A 19,434-nucleotide genomic window follows, 5' to 3' on the forward strand; every position below is an offset into this window, starting at 1 on the left:
CCCTGATACACTTACACAAGGATTAACTTATCTGAAACCTAAAGATCAAGCAGACACAGCAAACCCAGCAAAATATTGCCCCATGACATGCCTACCAACAATATACAAAACATTAACTTCAGTCATTACACAGAAATTAATGACACATACAACACAGAACAAAATTATAAATGAAGAACAAAAAGGCTGCTGCAAAGGAGCACGAGGATGTAAAGAGCAACTGATAATAGATACAGAGGTGACATATCAAGCTAAAACTAAACAAAGATCGCTGCACTACGCATACATTGATTACCAAAAAGCTTTTGATAGTGTACCCCACTCATGATTACTACAGATATCGGAAATATACCAAGTAGATCCTAAATTAATACAGTTCCTAAACATAGTAATGAAAAATTGGAAAACCACACTTAATATCCAAACAAATTCAAATATCACATCACAGCCAATACAGATTAAGCGTGGAATATACCAAGGAGACTCATTAAGTCCTTTCTGGTTCTGCCTTGCTCTGAACCCACTATCCAACATGCTAAATAATACAAATTATGTTTGTGTGTCTATCGACCTGCCAGCGCTTTCGTTCGGTAAGTCACATCATCTTTGTTTTTACATAAATTATGGATACAATATTACTGGAACACACCCACACAAAATCACACATTTGCTGTACATGGATGATCTAAAACTACTGGCAGCAACAAATCAGCAACTCAACCAATTACTAAAGATAACAGAAGTATTCAGCAATGATATAAATATGGCTTTTGGAACAGACAAATGTAAGAAAAATGGCATAGTCAAGGGAAAACACACTAAACAAGATGATTACATATTGGATAACCACAGTGACTGCGTAGAAGCGATGGAAAAAACAGATACCTATAAATATCTAGGATACAGACAAAAAATAGGAATAGATAATACAAATATTAAAGAAGAACTAAAAGAAAAATATAGACAAAGACTAACAAAAATACTGAAAACAGAATTGACAGCAAGAAACAAGACAAAAGCTATAAATACTTTGCTATACCAATATTGATCTACTCATTTGGAGTAGTGAAATGGAGTAACACAGACCTAGAAGCACTCAATACATTTACACGATCACAATGCCACAAATATAGAATACATCACATACATTCAGCAACAGAAAGATTCACATTAAGCAGAAAGGAAGGAGGAAGGGGATTTATCGACATAAAAAACCTACATTATGGACAGGTAGACAATTTAAGAAAATTTTATCTAGAACGCCCAGAAACTAGAAAAATACACAAAGCAATCACTCATATAAAAACATCGGCTACACCACTGCAATTTCATAACCACTTCTACAACCCTTTAGATCACATAACATCAATAGATACGAAGAAAGTTAATTGGAAAAAGAAAACACTAAATGGCAAGCACCCGTATCATCTAACACAACCACACATCAATAAAGACGCATCCAACACATGGCTAAGAAATGGCAATATATACAGTGAGACGGAAGGATTCATGATTGCAATACAGGATCAAACAATAAACTCCAGATATTACAGCAAGCATATTTTTAAAGATCCCAATACCACAACAGATAAATGCAGACTTTGCAAACAACAAATAGAGACAGTAGATCACATAACAATACTAGCAAATACAGAATACCCCAGAAGACATGATAATGTAGCAAAAATAATACATCAACAGCTTGCCTTACAACATAAACTTATAAAACAACACGTTCCCACATACACGTATGCACCACAAAATGTACTGGAGAATGATGAATACAAATTATACTGCAACAGAACCATTACAACAGATAAAACACCACATAACAAACCTGACATCATACTCACCAATAAAAAGAAGAAATTAACACAACTAATCAAAATATCCATACCCAATACAACAAATATACAGAAGAAAACAGGTGAAAAAATTGAAAAATACATCCAACTGGCTGAGGAAGTCAAGGACATGTGGCATCAGGATAAAGTTGACATACCAATTATACTATCAACTACAGGAGTCATACCACACAATATCCACCAGTACATCAACGCAATACAGATACATCCAAACTTATATATACAACTACAGAAATCTGTAATTATTGATACATGTTCAATTACCCGAAAGTTCCTAAATGCAATGTAACATATAACATACAGTTAAAAGGAAGTCACGCGCGATCAAGGTCCGCGTCACTTTCCATTTTTAACAGACCTAACGTCTGAGGCAGGATAGAGAAATAATAATAATAATAATAATAATAATAATAATAATAATAATAATAATAATTGAGATATTTACTAAACATGTGGTTACCAGACTCAGTGTTGAAAGGCATAGTTAGTGGGACCATGGTGATAACACATACAAATAGTAACAGAGTTTGGACATAATTCGCAAAGCACATTGCTAGTCCTACTGGTAGCGTAAGATCCTAATGAAATGTAATGGACCCGAACGAGGCAAGAATAATAGTTGGTAATAATCTATGGGGCCATTGGAGGAGGGTACAAAGAAACTAGGTTTCACACGACGTGGAAAGGGCTTCTTTCAAAGCTGACCAGTCTTCCATTTTCACGATGGTAAGTGCAAATGTTTTCTAGAGGACCTGTTGTAATTGCTGTTGACGATTAAGATGCCAGATACCATTCCAAAGGACTACATTTACCAAATGAAAAATATATGCCTCAACCCATGATTGAACTATTGATCTCCTGTATGCTAACCCAAAACTCTATCCACTGCATCAACTGTACAGCATGACTAATACGTGCTGACAGAGGTAATAGTCATACATTTGGTTACAGTATTGCCAGACTGCCACTCTTTAATATCCTTTTTCTGGCAGATGTACTTGTTGTAAGAAATTTCCTGACAGACATTTTTTGACACATTTTTTTTTATTGCTGGCACATAAGTAGTCGCACTGCTGAGCGTGAGTGTGCGAATTTAGCTTCACACACACACACACACACACACACACACACACACACACACACAGTCTCTGTGTGTGTGTGTGTGTGTGTGTGTGTGTGACAAATACCAAAAAGACAGACATTATTGATTGCTTGTCCTGTAATGGAATCTCTCATAATTTGAGATGTATTGGAACAGAATTGTAGGTTTTTGTCAATGCCTAAAGCCTGCATAGTGTGTCTGAGACAGATGGAACTGCAAAGCAGCATGGACACTACTGTTAAGTAACCGCCATACCGTTCTTGCTACAACCTAATCCAGCTGGTACGGACTTGAGTGTAAGCATATATTGTGGAAAAGGACAATACATTTAAAATTGCAGATGTTATGGGACTTACACACAAGGCAATAAATGGCATCTCAGTGTCTGCATGGGCAGCTTGTGTAAGACATGTAGAAAATTTATGGGCTGAAGATTGACAGAAACTGGCAAGGACACAGAGAACCTTGCTTTACAAATCTTGCTAAATGTGAGTCCTCTACATCAGCCAGCAAAGATGATGGATGGATTTCTTACAGTGAAGTATGGAAACATTAATTACTGGTACATAATACTTTGACTATCTGCAGGTACATTAAAAATATTAAAAGCTTAAGTAGTCATATTTGTCCTTGTAATAATGCAGTTGTCTTTGTAAGTCGTATTTCAATCAGAGACAGAAATTATGATCTTGTATCAGATTGCACAATGAAAGGAAATCAGTTGTTAGTAACCCATTAAATGGTCTGTTTCTGATACCTTTAAGATCATACATTTTTAAAGGTTGGAAATGCTTCAGACGTATTGGATCACTGTGGTTGCTTAATGTAAACAATGCAAAACTTCATTTGATAACAAAAGAGATTGATATCGTTCACAAGATAAAACGCTAAACAGACAGTTATTAAAGGAAATAAATCATGATAATTGAATGCAGTTAACTGTGGAATGAAGTGTGTGCTGGTGCACCAGCTATCAGATTGGGTGAACTGGTGGATGCAAATTAGCAGCACAACCACCCCCCCTCCCATCTGTGTAGAATGTGTGCCACACCTGCCTTAGTTGCTATTTTGTGCCACACCTGCCTTAGTTGCTATTCTGGATTCTAGCAATGTCATCAAAAACATACTTAAATATCCCAGTATGTGTGTGTAATGTAATTGTATATACAAAAACTCTACTCACCAAGTGGCAGCAACAGAAAACACAGGTTAAAGTTATAATGCCAAGCTCTGAGCCAGTGACCCTTTCTCGTGGCAGAACGGTTAAAGAGAAAGGAAGAGGACAGAGAAAAAACACTAGTAAGGTTAAGAAAATGGTGTGAATTAGGAATACTATGACCCCAACAGGAATTCCACCTTTTAATCCTATACAAATTCCATTACTTAATACAGCTATTCTTTTAGCCTCAGGGGTAACCATAACATGAGCACACCACAGCATTATGGAATCTTGCTCAGAGCCCCAGGTCGAGAGAGTCTTACCAGATGGGGTTGGAAGGAGAAATAGTTTGGAAATTAGCCTGCTGAAAGGTGTTTGATCTGACATCCATGTCTGAGAGAAGTTTTTTCTTCTCATCCCTTCTGGTAGGACTCCATGGACACAGGATTGTGGGTGACTTTTCTATAATACTTCCCATTTACTGAACCATGTTAGTACTTCTCCTTCATCACTCTCTCTATCCCTATAACTTCTCTGCCAGAATAAGGAGCCACTGGCTGCAAAAGCTTGCACATTATCATAACTGTTTGTTTTCTCTCCTGCTACCACTGATCATTAGATAATTTAGCTATCCAATTGTATTAAATATTCAGGAATTACTAATATGTATGTGTTTTTATTTCAGCCTGATATAAGCCAATATGCATCAGACTTGCTGCCTGTTTTGTTTGAGCACTTAGGCCAATTGTGTGTGCAGTTGCAGCAAAGTGGGAAAGAACCACCAGGCCTAGATAGGACTTTCTATGCATTAGAAATGTTTTGTGAAAATTTGGAGCAAGAAATACTACCTTACCTTCCCACACTAATGGAAAGATTGTTTGCAACAATGGCAAATACAAACCTACCTCATGCACATGAGCTAGTGCTAAGTGCTTTCAGTGCAGCAGGTATTGTCAACAGATAGTTTTACTCATTAGCAATTTATGAAGTATAGAAATGAGTGTTGATTATGTTTGTTGCTGTTGCAATGTTTACACAAAGCCAAGAGCTAGTAATTTACTTCGTAGTATATGGATAGGAACTTCATCCTTGGTAACATCTGAACATTGCTTTCTCCAGTCCTACATTTTGTAATACTTAAACAGAAAACCACATTTGAAATAAGCTGATTCACAACTGCTGGTAGACTTTGTCAGCATGACTCTTATCACTTTTACAAAGATTAAGGCATGTTACATTCGTAAGACAAGGCCCTCTCATAATGCATGACCTCAATGATAAGATTGCAGTTCCTTTCTAGAGTACTAGTATCTCACGCTTACAACAGCATGTGCTTAATTTCATGTTCCTATACTAATATAATATGTAGGCTTTGTGTGGCGTAAGAGATTTATATCATTAAGGAGGTCTTCCAATTTTGTTAGACAGCAAATGACTTCATTTGCATTAAGTAATCTTGCAGTCTGATAGTATCCAGAATTAGCTACAGATTCTGCACTCACATATTTTGCAATTTAATTTTCCTACCGTTAACTATTGTACATTGTGTCTTTGATGTATGTTAATTTTTTTCAGCAATAGTGGTAGAATTGTAACTTGCTAGAAAATGAGTCCAAGACTTTGACATGTCATACTCATCTAATGACAACATAAAGATGTCACACTTCATCAATTAAATACTTAATTTTTTACATGATCAATAATTACACAGTATACTAATGACACCTTAAGCTGTAAGTGTGTTTAACATGTTTTAAAAACAGATTTAATCAAATGAAGAAAAAATATTATTGTTAAAGTGATGTAATAAATTGGATTATTGTGTGATGTGAGTTACTATGAAGTTATCTTTTCCTTACCTTTTGCGATTAAATGTCACATCAGTGGGTACCATTAGTCTGTATTTGTAGTGTGTGTGCTAGGGCAGCCACCTTCAGAGCTGTCATCACTTAATTTGCTGAATAGCTGTTAAAAGTATTGGACAGATGCAATAGCATAATGCGCTGGTACACCTTACCTCTACCCATAAGAGTGAATGTGCATAAATAATTTAAACGTTTCTACTTAGTCATCGTTCTGACGTGATGCATTTTGTTTAGAAGAGATATCTCCCAAAGTTATGGGAATTTGTAATGATGATGCTGAGTCTACCCTTGTCAAATACTTACATTTGTTTAGTATTTTGTCCATCCTCAACAACTGCTGTTGCATATAACAAAATAAGTGACCAGTTGCATAAAAGAAATGTAATTTCCTTACTGGTTTTGGGCACTTGGGTAACTTCTTCAGAAAGTTATGCCTATTGCATTATTGCGAATGTCAGCAGTAAGATGCATACAGCAAAATTCCGTAGTTCGGACTGTGAAGGACTAAAAGTTCTTACTAGCCATTAACATTATTTGGTTATGGCTGAGGGCTTTAAGTGCCTTGAACCAGTAAAGAAATTAAATTTTTCGTATGCAACTGGTCGCTATATTAATTTTTTATATACTGAAACCCCCCTTTTACACTTTGTAAGGGACTTGAAAAATATGGTGTAAAATAATGTTTCAAGCTGTAAAAGTTGTGTATAGGATACCCCATTGCATTTTCGCACTTTATGCATGCTTTGTGAACAGGCACCAAAAATCTTGTCAGGGACTTGTTTATTATTTAGTAGAGGTTTATTATCTAATAAAAATCGCTTATGCAAATGAAACTGATAACTGTTTGGGAAGTAGGAATGTTTGACTTGATTTCATATGTCATAGTCAATGTTTTTAAAAACCTGCATTCATTAAATAATGAAATACTTACTAGTTACGTATTTTTTTCCATCTTAGCACGACGCATTTAGAGGATTTTTATGTCATTGTCAAGTATGTACACAAGTATTTTGTGTGGCATTTTAATGTGTTAGTCTGGCTCTCTTGCACTGTAGTCATCTTTTTTGCAGGTTGTCATGTACTGTGCCTCCTCAGTTATGTACAAAACCATACAAACGTGAACTCTCACTCACATTGTTTGTGACATCACAAAAACTCACACATAAATATTGCACTTGACAACATGATTAAATTCTTGAAACATGGTTTTCTCAGCATGAAAGAGTACGTAACCGGCACTGTGTTTGAACTAAAAACACAAAGTGAATGATGGTGTCAACTAGTGCTATAAGTGGCTAGACACTGAAACGTGCTAAATATGGTTTGACAAAGGTGTCAAGATGATCACAATAATCAATAAAATTCATTTGTGCAGTAGACACAGTTTGGAAATGGTTGTCATTGGTCATGATATCTTCATTCCCATGAGCCACAATGCCAAGTAGAGCTTGGCAGCGGCAGGAAATACAACACACATTATTCCAACTTATACATGTTTACCTGTTCAGATCTTCTGAGTTAAGTGCCCTGGTGTCAAGAAACTTAACCACGTAATATTTAACACTGTTGGCCAGCCAATATTATGCCAATGTCATTTTTTCACAATGCATAAATTGCGGGAAAATTATAAATAGGTTGGCGCAAAATCGGGTGCAAATGAACATTGTGGAAATATGAAATTTGTGAAACTTTCATTTGCATACATTAAGCAAAACAGAAGTTGTCTATTTTGTTAGAAAGTCACACAGCCTTTAGGAAAAGGTGAAGGGAAAAAAAATTAGATAAAACAGGACTTCAACCTTATTCCAAACAAATCTCTGCACTATAACATGGTACCTCTCACATTACGCTATGGTATAGCTGCATAATTAGAGACTTCGGATTTTAGCTTAGTCTTCTGTAGTCTTTACTCAGTGACATGGTATTAATTTACATTTAATTGTAACAAATCCTAATAAGAGCAACATGTTTTTAGTGATTTGATAAGCCCTTGCCTTAAAGTGGCTTACTCTGATAACGCGAGTTCTAACTCGAATATTCTTTAACCTTCGGTATTATGTTTCCTGTAGTATTCTTACAGCAAATCATACCAATACCAGTTCATTCTAGAGACATTAAATGTGCTGGTGCAGAAATAACATACATTCATGGGCTGTAAGGTATAGTATAAAACCCACCTAATATGGGCTTCCACTGAAAAAGAAGAGTGCAATATGGTGTCTTGCCGTCTGCAGACCTCAAGTTTTCTGCTTGTGATGTAGATGGCATTCTTGCTTTCTGCTGGTTCCACTGACACGTCTCTGAAATATTGCAGAACTTATTTTGTTCCACTTGATGGAATAGCTCCTTAATATGAAATAGTGGGAAATGACTTCACAAAACTCGGAGAACCATATCAGTGTTAGCTACGTTGTCCTGTGCGCCAACAGCTTAAGCATTTATGTCCAGTGGGGGATTACAGGAAAAAAATTGTGTGTATGGATACATTGATACTTACTCTAGGTCTGCATTTCTCTTGGTTCCCACATTTCTGTGAAAAAAGTAATCCACACACAAATCGCTCACTGTAGAATTAGTGACTGTTTTTGTGTTTTCATAATTTATTTTTGCAACGTATATCTATATATTTTTTTTTGTTTTATTTGTTTACTAGCAAATGCTGCCAAGGAGGGAATGATCCCATATTTTCCCAAAATAACAGAATGCTTAAGACTTTATTTGACTGATGAAATAAAGGAAGAAATTTCATGCCAGGTTCAGGCATTGGGTATGTAATCTTCATAGCAGAAATAATTACTTTTCATCGTAGAAGAAACAATACCACATAACTAACTTTCTTGGATTTTGGCCAGTTGATGTATGTGATGTAGTGCATCAGCTGTTACCATGGGTATGATTAACTTTAAAGTAATTAAATGAAAATACTGCAAGTGCTGTGCCAGTCAAAAAAGGTTAAAAATTCTGAGTGACTGCAAAAGAATGAAATATCATAACTTGTTAGAAGCTTCATGAGGCTGTTTGTGGACGGTGCTGTTACCTATATGAAGGCGGCAGCCTCAGAGGACTGCATCGAAATGCATTAAGACCTGTAGAGAAATGACACTGCTGATGGCTGGCAGCTGTCATTCTCAAACAGATATCTACTTCCATACGCTACTTTAAAGTGAGCAAAGATATATTTCTCAATGAAAGGTTGTCTTGAGACAGATGGTCCATTTCTGTTAACTGCTGTCAAATGGGTACATGTACGAGGTTATTAAAAATGACTGAAGGAATCTCAGATTTGCTGTAGCTATATTATTTAACCTTGTCACAGGCCCTTGCACATGCATAGAAAAACCTCAGTTTTTTGACAAATTAAAATTGATCAATATGTGCCTGCCTACTGATCGTGCAGATATCAAGTTGTTGATAAAGTTCGTCCCACGTTTGACACAGCGTGTCCCTATAGTATGTTCAAAAGCACTGCTGACACAAATTTACAGTTCTGGTAGATTTGTCGGTAGAGGAGGTGGTAAACACCGTATCTTTCACGGAACCCCACTTAAAAAAGATCACGTGGGGTTAGCTTTGGAGAATGTGGAGGCCATGACATGAATTGATTATCATAAACCCCAACACTACCCAACCAAACTTTCCTTGATTACCTGTTTAAGAATTCATTATCATTGAGATGAAAGTTGGATGGAGCAACATACTGTTGGTTTATGAAATCCACACTGTCAGTATCCAGCTGTAGCATGAGCCAATGTTCCAGCATGTCCAGATGCACATGTCTTGTAACTGTCTTCTCGCAAATGAAAAAGGGTCTATAAACTTTAAAACAAGATATTGCACAGTTAACTTTTGATGAGTCCCCAATTTGTTCCATGATTGCGTGGGGATTCTACCCCAACATGGGCAAATTGTGCCCGTTCATTTGCCATTCATAAAAATTGTTGCTTTGTCACTAAAGATAAGTTGCCCACAAAACCCTCCTCATCCATAAACTGTTTAAACTTTGCCGAAAATTCAAATATCTGACTTGGTCATTTGGGGTCGGGTTGTAGCAGGTGCAAGTGGTAAGGCTTCAGCTTAAGTTGTTTCCTTAAGAGTTTCCAAATGGTTGATTGTGGTATGTTAAGCTCTCTACTTGCTCTGTTCGTTGACTCCTGTGGGCAATGTGCAAAACTCACCCGCATATAATCTCATAATCATTTCCTCATTCACAGCAAACCAGCCTGTTCATTTCACCATACAGAAGCATCCTGAAGCACTAAACTGCAGGTACCATTGCCAAATGGAGTTGGCAGTTAGTGGATCTTTGTTGAATTTCGTTCTGCAGTGTTGGTGCCCTGTTACAGCAGTCTGATAAGATTGAATTTCAACCACAACATATACTTTCTTGGCACCTGTCGCTGTGCTGCATAATTGCTCACTCCTGTTGGTGGCAGAAATCTGATGTGCGGCTACAACAATACAAAACATCTTGTTTCTCTGGATGAGTTTAGAGTTTTGCTATGTGTCAATGTAAATTAATTTGGAGAGATCCACTTCAGTTGTACTAATTATATGTTCAAAACATGGCCAGTTTAGAGATTTCCCTCTTCAGGTGTATCACATTATTGTATTTGGTAACACACAATGTGTGGTCGGGCCGGTCAGTGTAACAGCTCCACATCGCTACATATTGGTGGAAACCGTCAGCCATCAGGCACCTGCAAAATATGAACGCCAACCATGAATGCCTGGCGGCATAAAGTGCCTGTCAGCACGCAGTGATTTGTAACTATTACACTGACTGGCCCAAATGCGTGTTGTTTGTTATCAAATACTGTAATTTCATACACGTGAAGATGAACTTATAAGTTGCAAAACCAGTCATGGTTTGAATAAATAATTAGTACACCTGAAGCGGATCTCACTAAATTAACAAGCCTCTTAGTTGCGGGTGTCTTACATACCAAATCTTATCAATGTAGCTACAGTGAATTTATGAAATCACTTCAGTAATTCATAATAATCTTGTACTTAACAAATCAACAAATGTCTGCAATGGCTGCATGCATTTGTGCAATTGTGGGGCAAAATGAAAAGTTCAGCAATGTGGTATTGTGTTTTGGTGACATTTTACGTGATGAGCTGTGTTTTAATTTGTGTGTTAGTATATGCAAGAATCTTACGGTGATTGTCAAAAAATTCCTTTCTTTCTGCAGTGTTTTATATATGTGGGAAATAAAGCAATAAAATTTACACAATAAGATTTGTAAAATAAAATAACTATATAAAGATTTAGTTATGTGCTGTAACAGACATATCATTTTAGTCAAAGTTTGCATTATGCGTGGTAAATGACATCAAACAGTTGAATAGCTACAGTGTCTTGTGTAGTTCACACATTCAATAGCTGATACATTGTGAATGTTTGGGATGACTTTCTGATCATTTCACATTTTACTTTAAGCCCACAATAAAGCTGAAAGTACATAATCAGAGAAAGCTATTAAGAAAACATTTTTATAGGCATTGTAAGGGCTACTGACTGGAGTAGTGAGATTTCCTTTTAAGAAAGTTCTTACTGCCAGAGTATGTTTGCCTCACATCCTCAACTGCTGTGAGATTTTCTTAATCATTTTCATTGGTCAGCCCTGCTGTTGCATGGGTAGCAGCTAAACAACCTTGATATTCTAGCAACAGTGGAAATGAGTGTGTGAGAATAGAGAAAGGGAGGTTACAAATCTGAGGAGGAGAGGTAACACTCCCTCAGAAATAATGATCATTGCATTGTTTTCTGTTGTGTTTTTGGCACAAGTGAGATGTTGCCCATTTGGCTCAAAGTAACTGAAAGTCTGCAGTGGTACAGTTGATTGACTACATTGAAAATTTATAGGCACCTAATCACAACCACTCTTTCCACAAAGATCATAATGCCAATAATGTACAAACCAAATCTAGGCACCCGTTTTTTATAGTTTCTTTGTGGATGGCAATTTTGGCCTCTATGCCTACATTAGGACAATAATACAAACACCCCGGCACAGTGGTGCATGAAGGTGTTAAAGGGATCGTGTAAAATTGAACCTTCATCAATGATGGTGACGATATATTACACTTGTCTGTGGACTGTTATTGCATATTTTCTGTGCAAGTTTTGTTAAACATTGCAGTTACGAAATTTCCACACTAGTTGTGAGGTGAGTGTAATAAGAGTAACTAGGACAGTTCTTGCTGGAAGTGTGTAGAACGCCTTTTCAGATGCCCTTTGAGTGGGAGTACAAATGTGTATAGTTAACAAAAGTGTTGGTGGCATACAATATAAATACTGATTTTGCCTATTTCAGTATTCCATTACACCCAGTCCTCTTACTTCTCTCCTCCTCAGCAATCTCCCTCCCCACCTCTCTGCACCTTCCATCTAACATCCTGACTGCACATAGGTACCCACCCTCTTTCCACCTAATCCATGTGTGCTCCCAATAGTACATCTCTGTCCAACACTGCTACCCTGCTATCCCTGTCCCTCCCCGCCCCAGCCTTCTCCTTACCCCCAACCAGTCGCCACTCCCAACATGCACTAGTGTGCTGCTTGCTGTGTGGCCTCAGTTGCCTGAGACTGCAGTTGCATTTTCACAGCTGACATACCTACCTTCTTTAGAATAGGAATTACAACCTGCCTGAAGCCTGAGGGTATGTCACCTGTCTGATTCCTTGCACACCGGATGGAGTAAATTGTTGTGGTCCACTTTCCCAAGGATCTCAGTAATTATAAGGGAATATCTTCTAGTCCAGAGCCATTGTTTCGACTTCAGTCTTTCAATAATTTGTCAACATACATTTCTGCAGATGAGTTTATTAGAAGGAAAAGTAATGTATGTCCGAGTAAAAATAAAATCAGATGATAAATTGAACAATAGTGAATTCTACTTGGCCACTGTCGTTGCAGTCAGTTTGAGGATCAAGACATACCTTTTTCAGATCCTGAATGTAACGCAGTGTCAAATATTGTCAGTTCAAGAACATACAGCTCAAATATAGAGAAATATTTTTGAACACCACAACTTAATAGCTGAAGGTAGTAATGCTAGTGACTACAATTGTGGCAGGCCTAATGTTAGCTGTCGCACTAACTTCTTTTTGATATTATAGTGATTATTATTGTAGTTACACTACGTTTAATATTAAATTATCATTTACTGTATTGTATTGCTAAATAGTTATGGAAATAAGAGAGCTTTCAAATTATTCGGTTTCCTCACTACTTCATTTCACAAGGTAAAGAGAGGAACACTTCGGCATTATGTATTTAGATTTTTTAGCATTACGTAATCAAATTAGTGTATATTGTTGTTACTTTAGGCAAATTCTTTCACTGTTTTGAATCCTCTCCATCATGCTGCCACAGAACATTAAAAAACTACCATATGAGGTTTTATTTCATATCCGAGGGTAGTTTGAGAAGTTTCCGACCTCAGCATGAAGTTTAGTAGGCCTTCTCAACAAAACTTGAGGAATTTGAATGTACCTAATAAGGCACTTGTCAAAAATTTCAACCATTTTGGATGCATGGTTGTTAGATAGTGGTTTTAGTGAGTCAGTGATCGTTCTTGTGAAAATGGACAAAATAGAGAATCGAGCTGTCATTAGATTTTTGTTTCTGAAAAGCTATAAACCTATGCAAATTAACAAATATTTGACACACTTTACTGCAACTCAGTGCCATTATTTTGGGCAGTTTGTTTTAATGTGGCCATACCAGCATGGGTGACGAACATTAAAGCTGACGGCATGCCTGGTGCAAAGATTGCTCATTGTGAAGTTTTTTTTTTTTGTTCGCTCGGCTAAAAGTTGAGCTTGGAGGGCAGAAATTTTTAACTGAAGAGGCCATCACTGTTGTAAAAATGCTATTTTGCAGAGAAAGACACTATTATTATTTGGACTGATTAAAGAAATGGAGCATTGCTGGGAGAGTTGTATAGACTTACAAGGAGATTATGTTGAAAAATAAAAATAGTTGAAGAAAAATATCATAGGTGTGAAACTTTCCAGGCTACCCTTGTAGGCTCCTTCATTCTGTGCTAAATTCTGTCAACAGGTTGGAACCTGTCCCAACATAGTTTTCCTGTAGCATAACTTGTAAATTTGTGATTTTAGATTTTTATGTGCACAGGTACAGGGATTTGTGTTTCCAGATTTTATTGTACAGTGTTTTTTCCTGTAGATACGTTAGGTACTATGGCACGAGCTGTGGGAGCAGAAAACTTTTTGCCACTAGCAGAAGAAAGCATACAACTAGGTTTGAAATTTGTTCAACATAAAGATGAACCTGATTTAAGAAAAGCAGCATTTGGTCTGTTTGCCTCTCTTGCATCAATTATGAAAGAAGAAATGCATTCTGTGTTGCCTACTATTGTAGAGATTATGATGGAATCCATAAAGAGTACTGATGGACTTGTGGTAAGAAAATGTTCTTTTTTTTACCTTAGTTTCGATTTTAACTTTGAGATACTAGCTGATGAGGCACTTCCTGCAGGGGACGTATGCTAGTACAAACTTCTAAACTTTGCAGTTAATGAAATGAAATGCATTGTTGAGTTGTTAATCTCTGTATTCACTTACAAACTTTATGGGTTTGTTTATAGTTCTTAACTTCAGTATCAAATGTTGTAAATAAAAATCACAAAATCAAATGCATGTAGCTTTAATTTGTAGTCATCTTAGTGTTTAATACTATGTTAAATGGAACTAAATTTGGCACATAATGTTCAGTAAAAGTGCATAGTCATGAGTAGAGACCGGATTTTATGCCTTTGCATATTCATTTGCATATTTTGCTCCTTTTCACCCATTATTGCGTATTTTAACTGAAAACTACTGATGTATATTTTTGCTGTGTGTTTACAATATTTTAAAAATTGAGACGGACCATCTCGAGCTCGATCTAGTTTTGATGTCTTGCAGATTGATTGCTACCTAGAATTGTGTGCAGTTGCTAATTGAGAAGCCACTGTCTAGCAAAATCATTATAGAAGAGGAACAGGAACAGCAGTCAGTCAGTGCCCATCAGTTAATCCTCCCCACTGTCATACTGTACACATCGGCAACAATCAAATTAAACTATGCAATCTTTTGGTTGCATGTCCATTGTTTCAGTTTAGCTTTCTATTTAGTTGTATACAGTTCATTGTGTTTATGACGTGTAATGTGTCTAGTGTTCTGCGCCATGCTGTACGAAAAAAGAAATGTCGTTTCTTGGATTGCCGACCATCCTGGAACATTTACATATGAGGGAATTGTTTTATATTGTCGAGTTTGCGAGAAAAAGTTTCATGCAAACAAAAGTTTCAAATAGATGAGCCTGAGGAAATGCAGAAGAAAGGACCATGACAACAACTTCTGACAACAGCAAGTTGCAGTAGCAGGAATTTGTCCAAAGGTAACCAAAAAAGTCGGTTGAATTTTGGTCTATGTGAAGCATCCATTGCAAGCAATATTCCTCTTCACAAACTTACAAACCCTATCCTCGAAGGCTTCCTTCGCAAATATTGCTTAAATCAAAATATACCAGATGAATCAACATTGCGTAAAAATTAAATGCTGACATTTTACTTAAATGTTCAGGAAGAAATACGCAATGAACTCGAGGACAGCATTATCTGGATTTTAGTTGATGAAACTACATACACTTGGGGCTGTTACATTGCAAATTTGTTGGTAGTTTAAAAGAAGAGCCTCCTTCCTATTTAGTGGCCTGTGAAGAACTTGTTCAAGTAAATCATTCGAAGATTGACAGATTTGTGAATAAGGCTATTAGAAAAATATTTCCTTAATCTTCTCCACATGAAAGGGTGTTTGTGTTTATTTCAGATGCTTCCTCCTTATGTGATCAAAGCAGGAAAAGCCCTCAGAATATGTTATCCCAATTTGATTCATGTGACGTGCTAGCTCATGGGGTACATTGCTTTGCTGGAAAAGTGCATTCCATGTTTGTGAATGTAAATAAACTGATTTAATCCATAAAGAAAGTGTTTCTAAAGGCTCCTGCTCATGGTAAGACCTACAAAGAAAAACTACCAAATGTGCCTTTACCTCCCAAATCCCTGGTAACTCAGGGTATGTGGGTTGAAGCTGTGTTGTTCTACAATGAACGTTTTGAGGCCATTAGAGGGGTAGTAAATGACTTCGATAGTGCAGAAGCTTTGGCAGTTTGCCAGTGCAAGGAAGCTTTTGATTCTGGTATTAAAAAAGACATTGCAGGTATATGGAAGAAATCAGTGCTAATCACAGCAAGTATTAAAAAGCTCGAGACTCAAGGTTTAGCTTTGAAAGAGTCTGTTCAGTTAGTGAATAAAGTTATTCTAGTGTACTCCTCATTGCTGGAGGTATTCCCAAGGAAACATAAAGAAATGTTTGAAAACATTTTAAACAGTAACCCAGGCTTTGAACTCTCGTGCCAAATCAATAGTTTTCTTAATACGACGGGTGAACTTTTACCAGAAACAATAAGTGCCGACGTGGCTCGCAAATTCAAATACTGCCCAGTTACCTCAGTTGATGTAGAACAGTCCTTTTCTGCTTATAAATATTATGCTTATCCATTACAGATATTTTAGAACCGTGACTGTATATTGAATGTAAATAAGTTATACACAACTGCAACCAGTCACTTTTTTTAAATAATAATGCTTTATTACATTAACTAGTTTTCGAACCCTTTCAGGTTCATCTTCAGATGATTTCGGGAGGATCCGGGAAGTTACATAATTACTGGTAGTAGCATAATCCGGGAGAAAGATGGGGTCACACTTTAATGTATCGCCATGACTATAGCTTATCTGTCGATATGGATGTAAATTTAGTTTTTACTTACTGCGACAGTATAGGCGCCTTTTTTCGTATCTGTCTGCCTCAATTTTGATGTCCAGAACACTTTCACACGAACTATATTAGTTTACACTTTGACAGTGACACTTTACCAGCATCCAGCATGTGCTTTAAAACTGTTGCTTGTAACAAAGATCTTGACAGAGAGATATGGCATAAGCCTACTTTGTACAGAGATGTAATTTGTTGTTCTTTACATGTGTTAAAGTCTATATAAGGGCAAGTATTTTAATCAGAATGGCTATAACATGAGAGCACAAGATAAAATGATGATAATAAATTACTACAAGAACAAATTTCAGGTGATCTGATATGTTATTTCTACTTGTATGTTACAGGCAGTTTTTTGTAGTAATTATCATGTTTGGCATTAACATGAATCCCAAGGACTCAATAATACAGAGTTATTGTATCTGCAGTGAGGTGCAGCTGTCTGTATGACTAGGACCTGTATATTTAAATTAATAGCAAATCTTCAGATGAGCTGTTGGCTTATTTCTGTTGTTACGTTAATGTGATCTGGAGTATTATCAAGAGCAGATTCTGTTTATTTTAGCTAAAGGTATATGTATAAGAGTTATAGTGATTGTAATGGATTAAAGCTGTTTGTATGGCTGTACATTTAATATTTAAAAAATCATGAACAAAAATTCTTTAACTATTGACTTATATCTATTCTAACATTAGAGTGATCTGGGATATTGGTAAAGGCAGCTTCTGTTTGTTCCAGCTAGAATTAATATGTATAAAGTACTGATTTATGTTAGCAATGGAGGGCTTTAACATTTAGAGATATGGTACATGTCTTATTCTGTGGTAGTATATTACATTGACACCAGTGTCAAGATCTTTGTTACAAGCAACAGTTGTAAAACGCATGCTGGATGCTGGTAAAGTGTAACTGTCAAAGTGTAAACTAATATAGTTCGTATGAAAGTGTTCTGGACATCAAAATGGAGGCAGACAGATACGAAAAAAGCCGCCTATACTGTCGCAGTAAGTAAAAACTAAATTTACATCCATATCGACAGATAAGCTATAGTCATGGCAATACATTTAAGTGTGACCCATCTTTCTGCCATAGAACCAGCACCCAGCATTATGCTACTACCAGTAATGATGTAACTTCCCGGATCCTCCCGAAATCATCTGAAGATGAACCTGAAAGGGTTTGAAAACCGGTTAATGTAATAAAGCATTATTATTGAAAAAAAGTGACTGGTTGCAGTTGTGTATAACTTATTTACAGCTTATAAATATGTTTTGAGTGATCGAAGACACAATCTTACTACCAAACCTTTGGAACAGTACTTGGTCATTTGTTTACAATTGCAGAAAAATGTAAAGTAAATTGTAAATGATTCTTTGGTCCAATAGTATTAATTAAAAGTCAATGCTGTTCAAAAAAATTCATGAGTGTATGTTGTTTCTTAAATAAAATATTACGGAGTTTTTGAGCTTGCCCCTCTGCGTGCGATACGTCGTGAAGTTGGTCCTTTACATATCAATTGTTTCACTGTAACTCACTCGCATCACATCCGTTTGTTACCAACAATAATAGCAAAGAAGGAGCAATTGTTGAAAAACAGTATGCATCCCGATTTTGCAAATTTTCAGAAAACAAGCCAAGAAAGGCCCCCTTGCTAACCTCTACCAGAATGTATTCAGAAAATATCAGCGTTCTAAATGTACAGATTTTTCACATGGGTGGCACTCATCCTCATAGTTGAATTGCATAGATTCAACTTTAACATATAATGCACTCACTAACTACCATGCTTTTTTATTATTTGATCTTGCTTATTTCGACACTTTTTATGCATTTTTAAGAATTTTTCATTCATACTTGCGCGCATATTTCAAGGTTTTTATGATGCATATAATCCGGTCTCTACTTATGAGAGAGCTGTAAGCATTTGTGCTGTCAGCTGGTATCAAAAACTGTCCTTGTGGATAATGGCTTGTTAAAAAATTACTTTTTATAATTGTGTTGTTAAGTCATGACTGGTGCTAATAAAAACAATGTTTTTTGTTGCAGCCAACATACAAAGATGATGAAAATGATTTTCAAATATATGATTTAAGTGACACAGCAGATGAGGAGGACATTGAAAATGAGTCAGGAGATGATGATGAAGATGATGATTTCCAAGGTTGTTGTTATTATTTTTACTATTATTATGTCTTCTTCTCTTTCTCCTCCTAGTTTCTGCTGTATTGGGCCACACAGTGAACAAAAAAGAGCATTTCAGAATCTTTTTACCCATTTTTGTGTGTATAATTTTTGTTCTCTCAAAAAAGGTTTTTTCCTATTCAGACTTAGATTTTTGTAGCTGGACAAATGTTCAGTTGTGACTTTCTGCCAAAAACTACTTTTATTTCATGTGGTTATTCCTGCTGCTTTTCAGTCATTCTTTATTGCAGTGGTCTATCTCAATCTGATTTAGAAAGAGTTTTGTGGAATTAGATAGACTTTCTAGTTACTGTTCGACTCTAGTTTTTAATATGCGCATAAAATTTAACATAACGTGTGAATAAAGGTTAGTATATGGTGCTTGTGAATTTCATTATTTGGTCATTTTT

The 19,434-nt window shown here is 36.3% G+C and overlaps 1 protein-coding gene across 1 annotated transcript in view; it reads left to right on the forward strand.

The window, feature by feature from the left end:
• The window catches only part of LOC126259436 (importin-4-like), a 151,154-nt gene that overhangs the window by 78,971 nt on the left and 52,749 nt on the right, over positions 1-19,434 (forward strand). Inside the window, exons 8-11 of the mRNA XM_049956251.1 lie at positions 4,812-5,073; positions 8,645-8,758; positions 14,189-14,424; positions 18,890-19,004. Coding sequence (XP_049812208.1) covers positions 4,812-5,073; positions 8,645-8,758; positions 14,189-14,424; positions 18,890-19,004 — 727 coding nt within the window. The remainder of the gene's footprint in view (positions 1-4,811; positions 5,074-8,644; positions 8,759-14,188; positions 14,425-18,889; positions 19,005-19,434) is intronic.

The sequence above is a fragment of the Schistocerca nitens genome, chromosome 5 (genome assembly GCF_023898315.1).
Source record: "Schistocerca nitens isolate TAMUIC-IGC-003100 chromosome 5, iqSchNite1.1, whole genome shotgun sequence".
NCBI lineage: Eukaryota > Metazoa > Arthropoda > Insecta > Orthoptera > Acrididae > Schistocerca > Schistocerca nitens.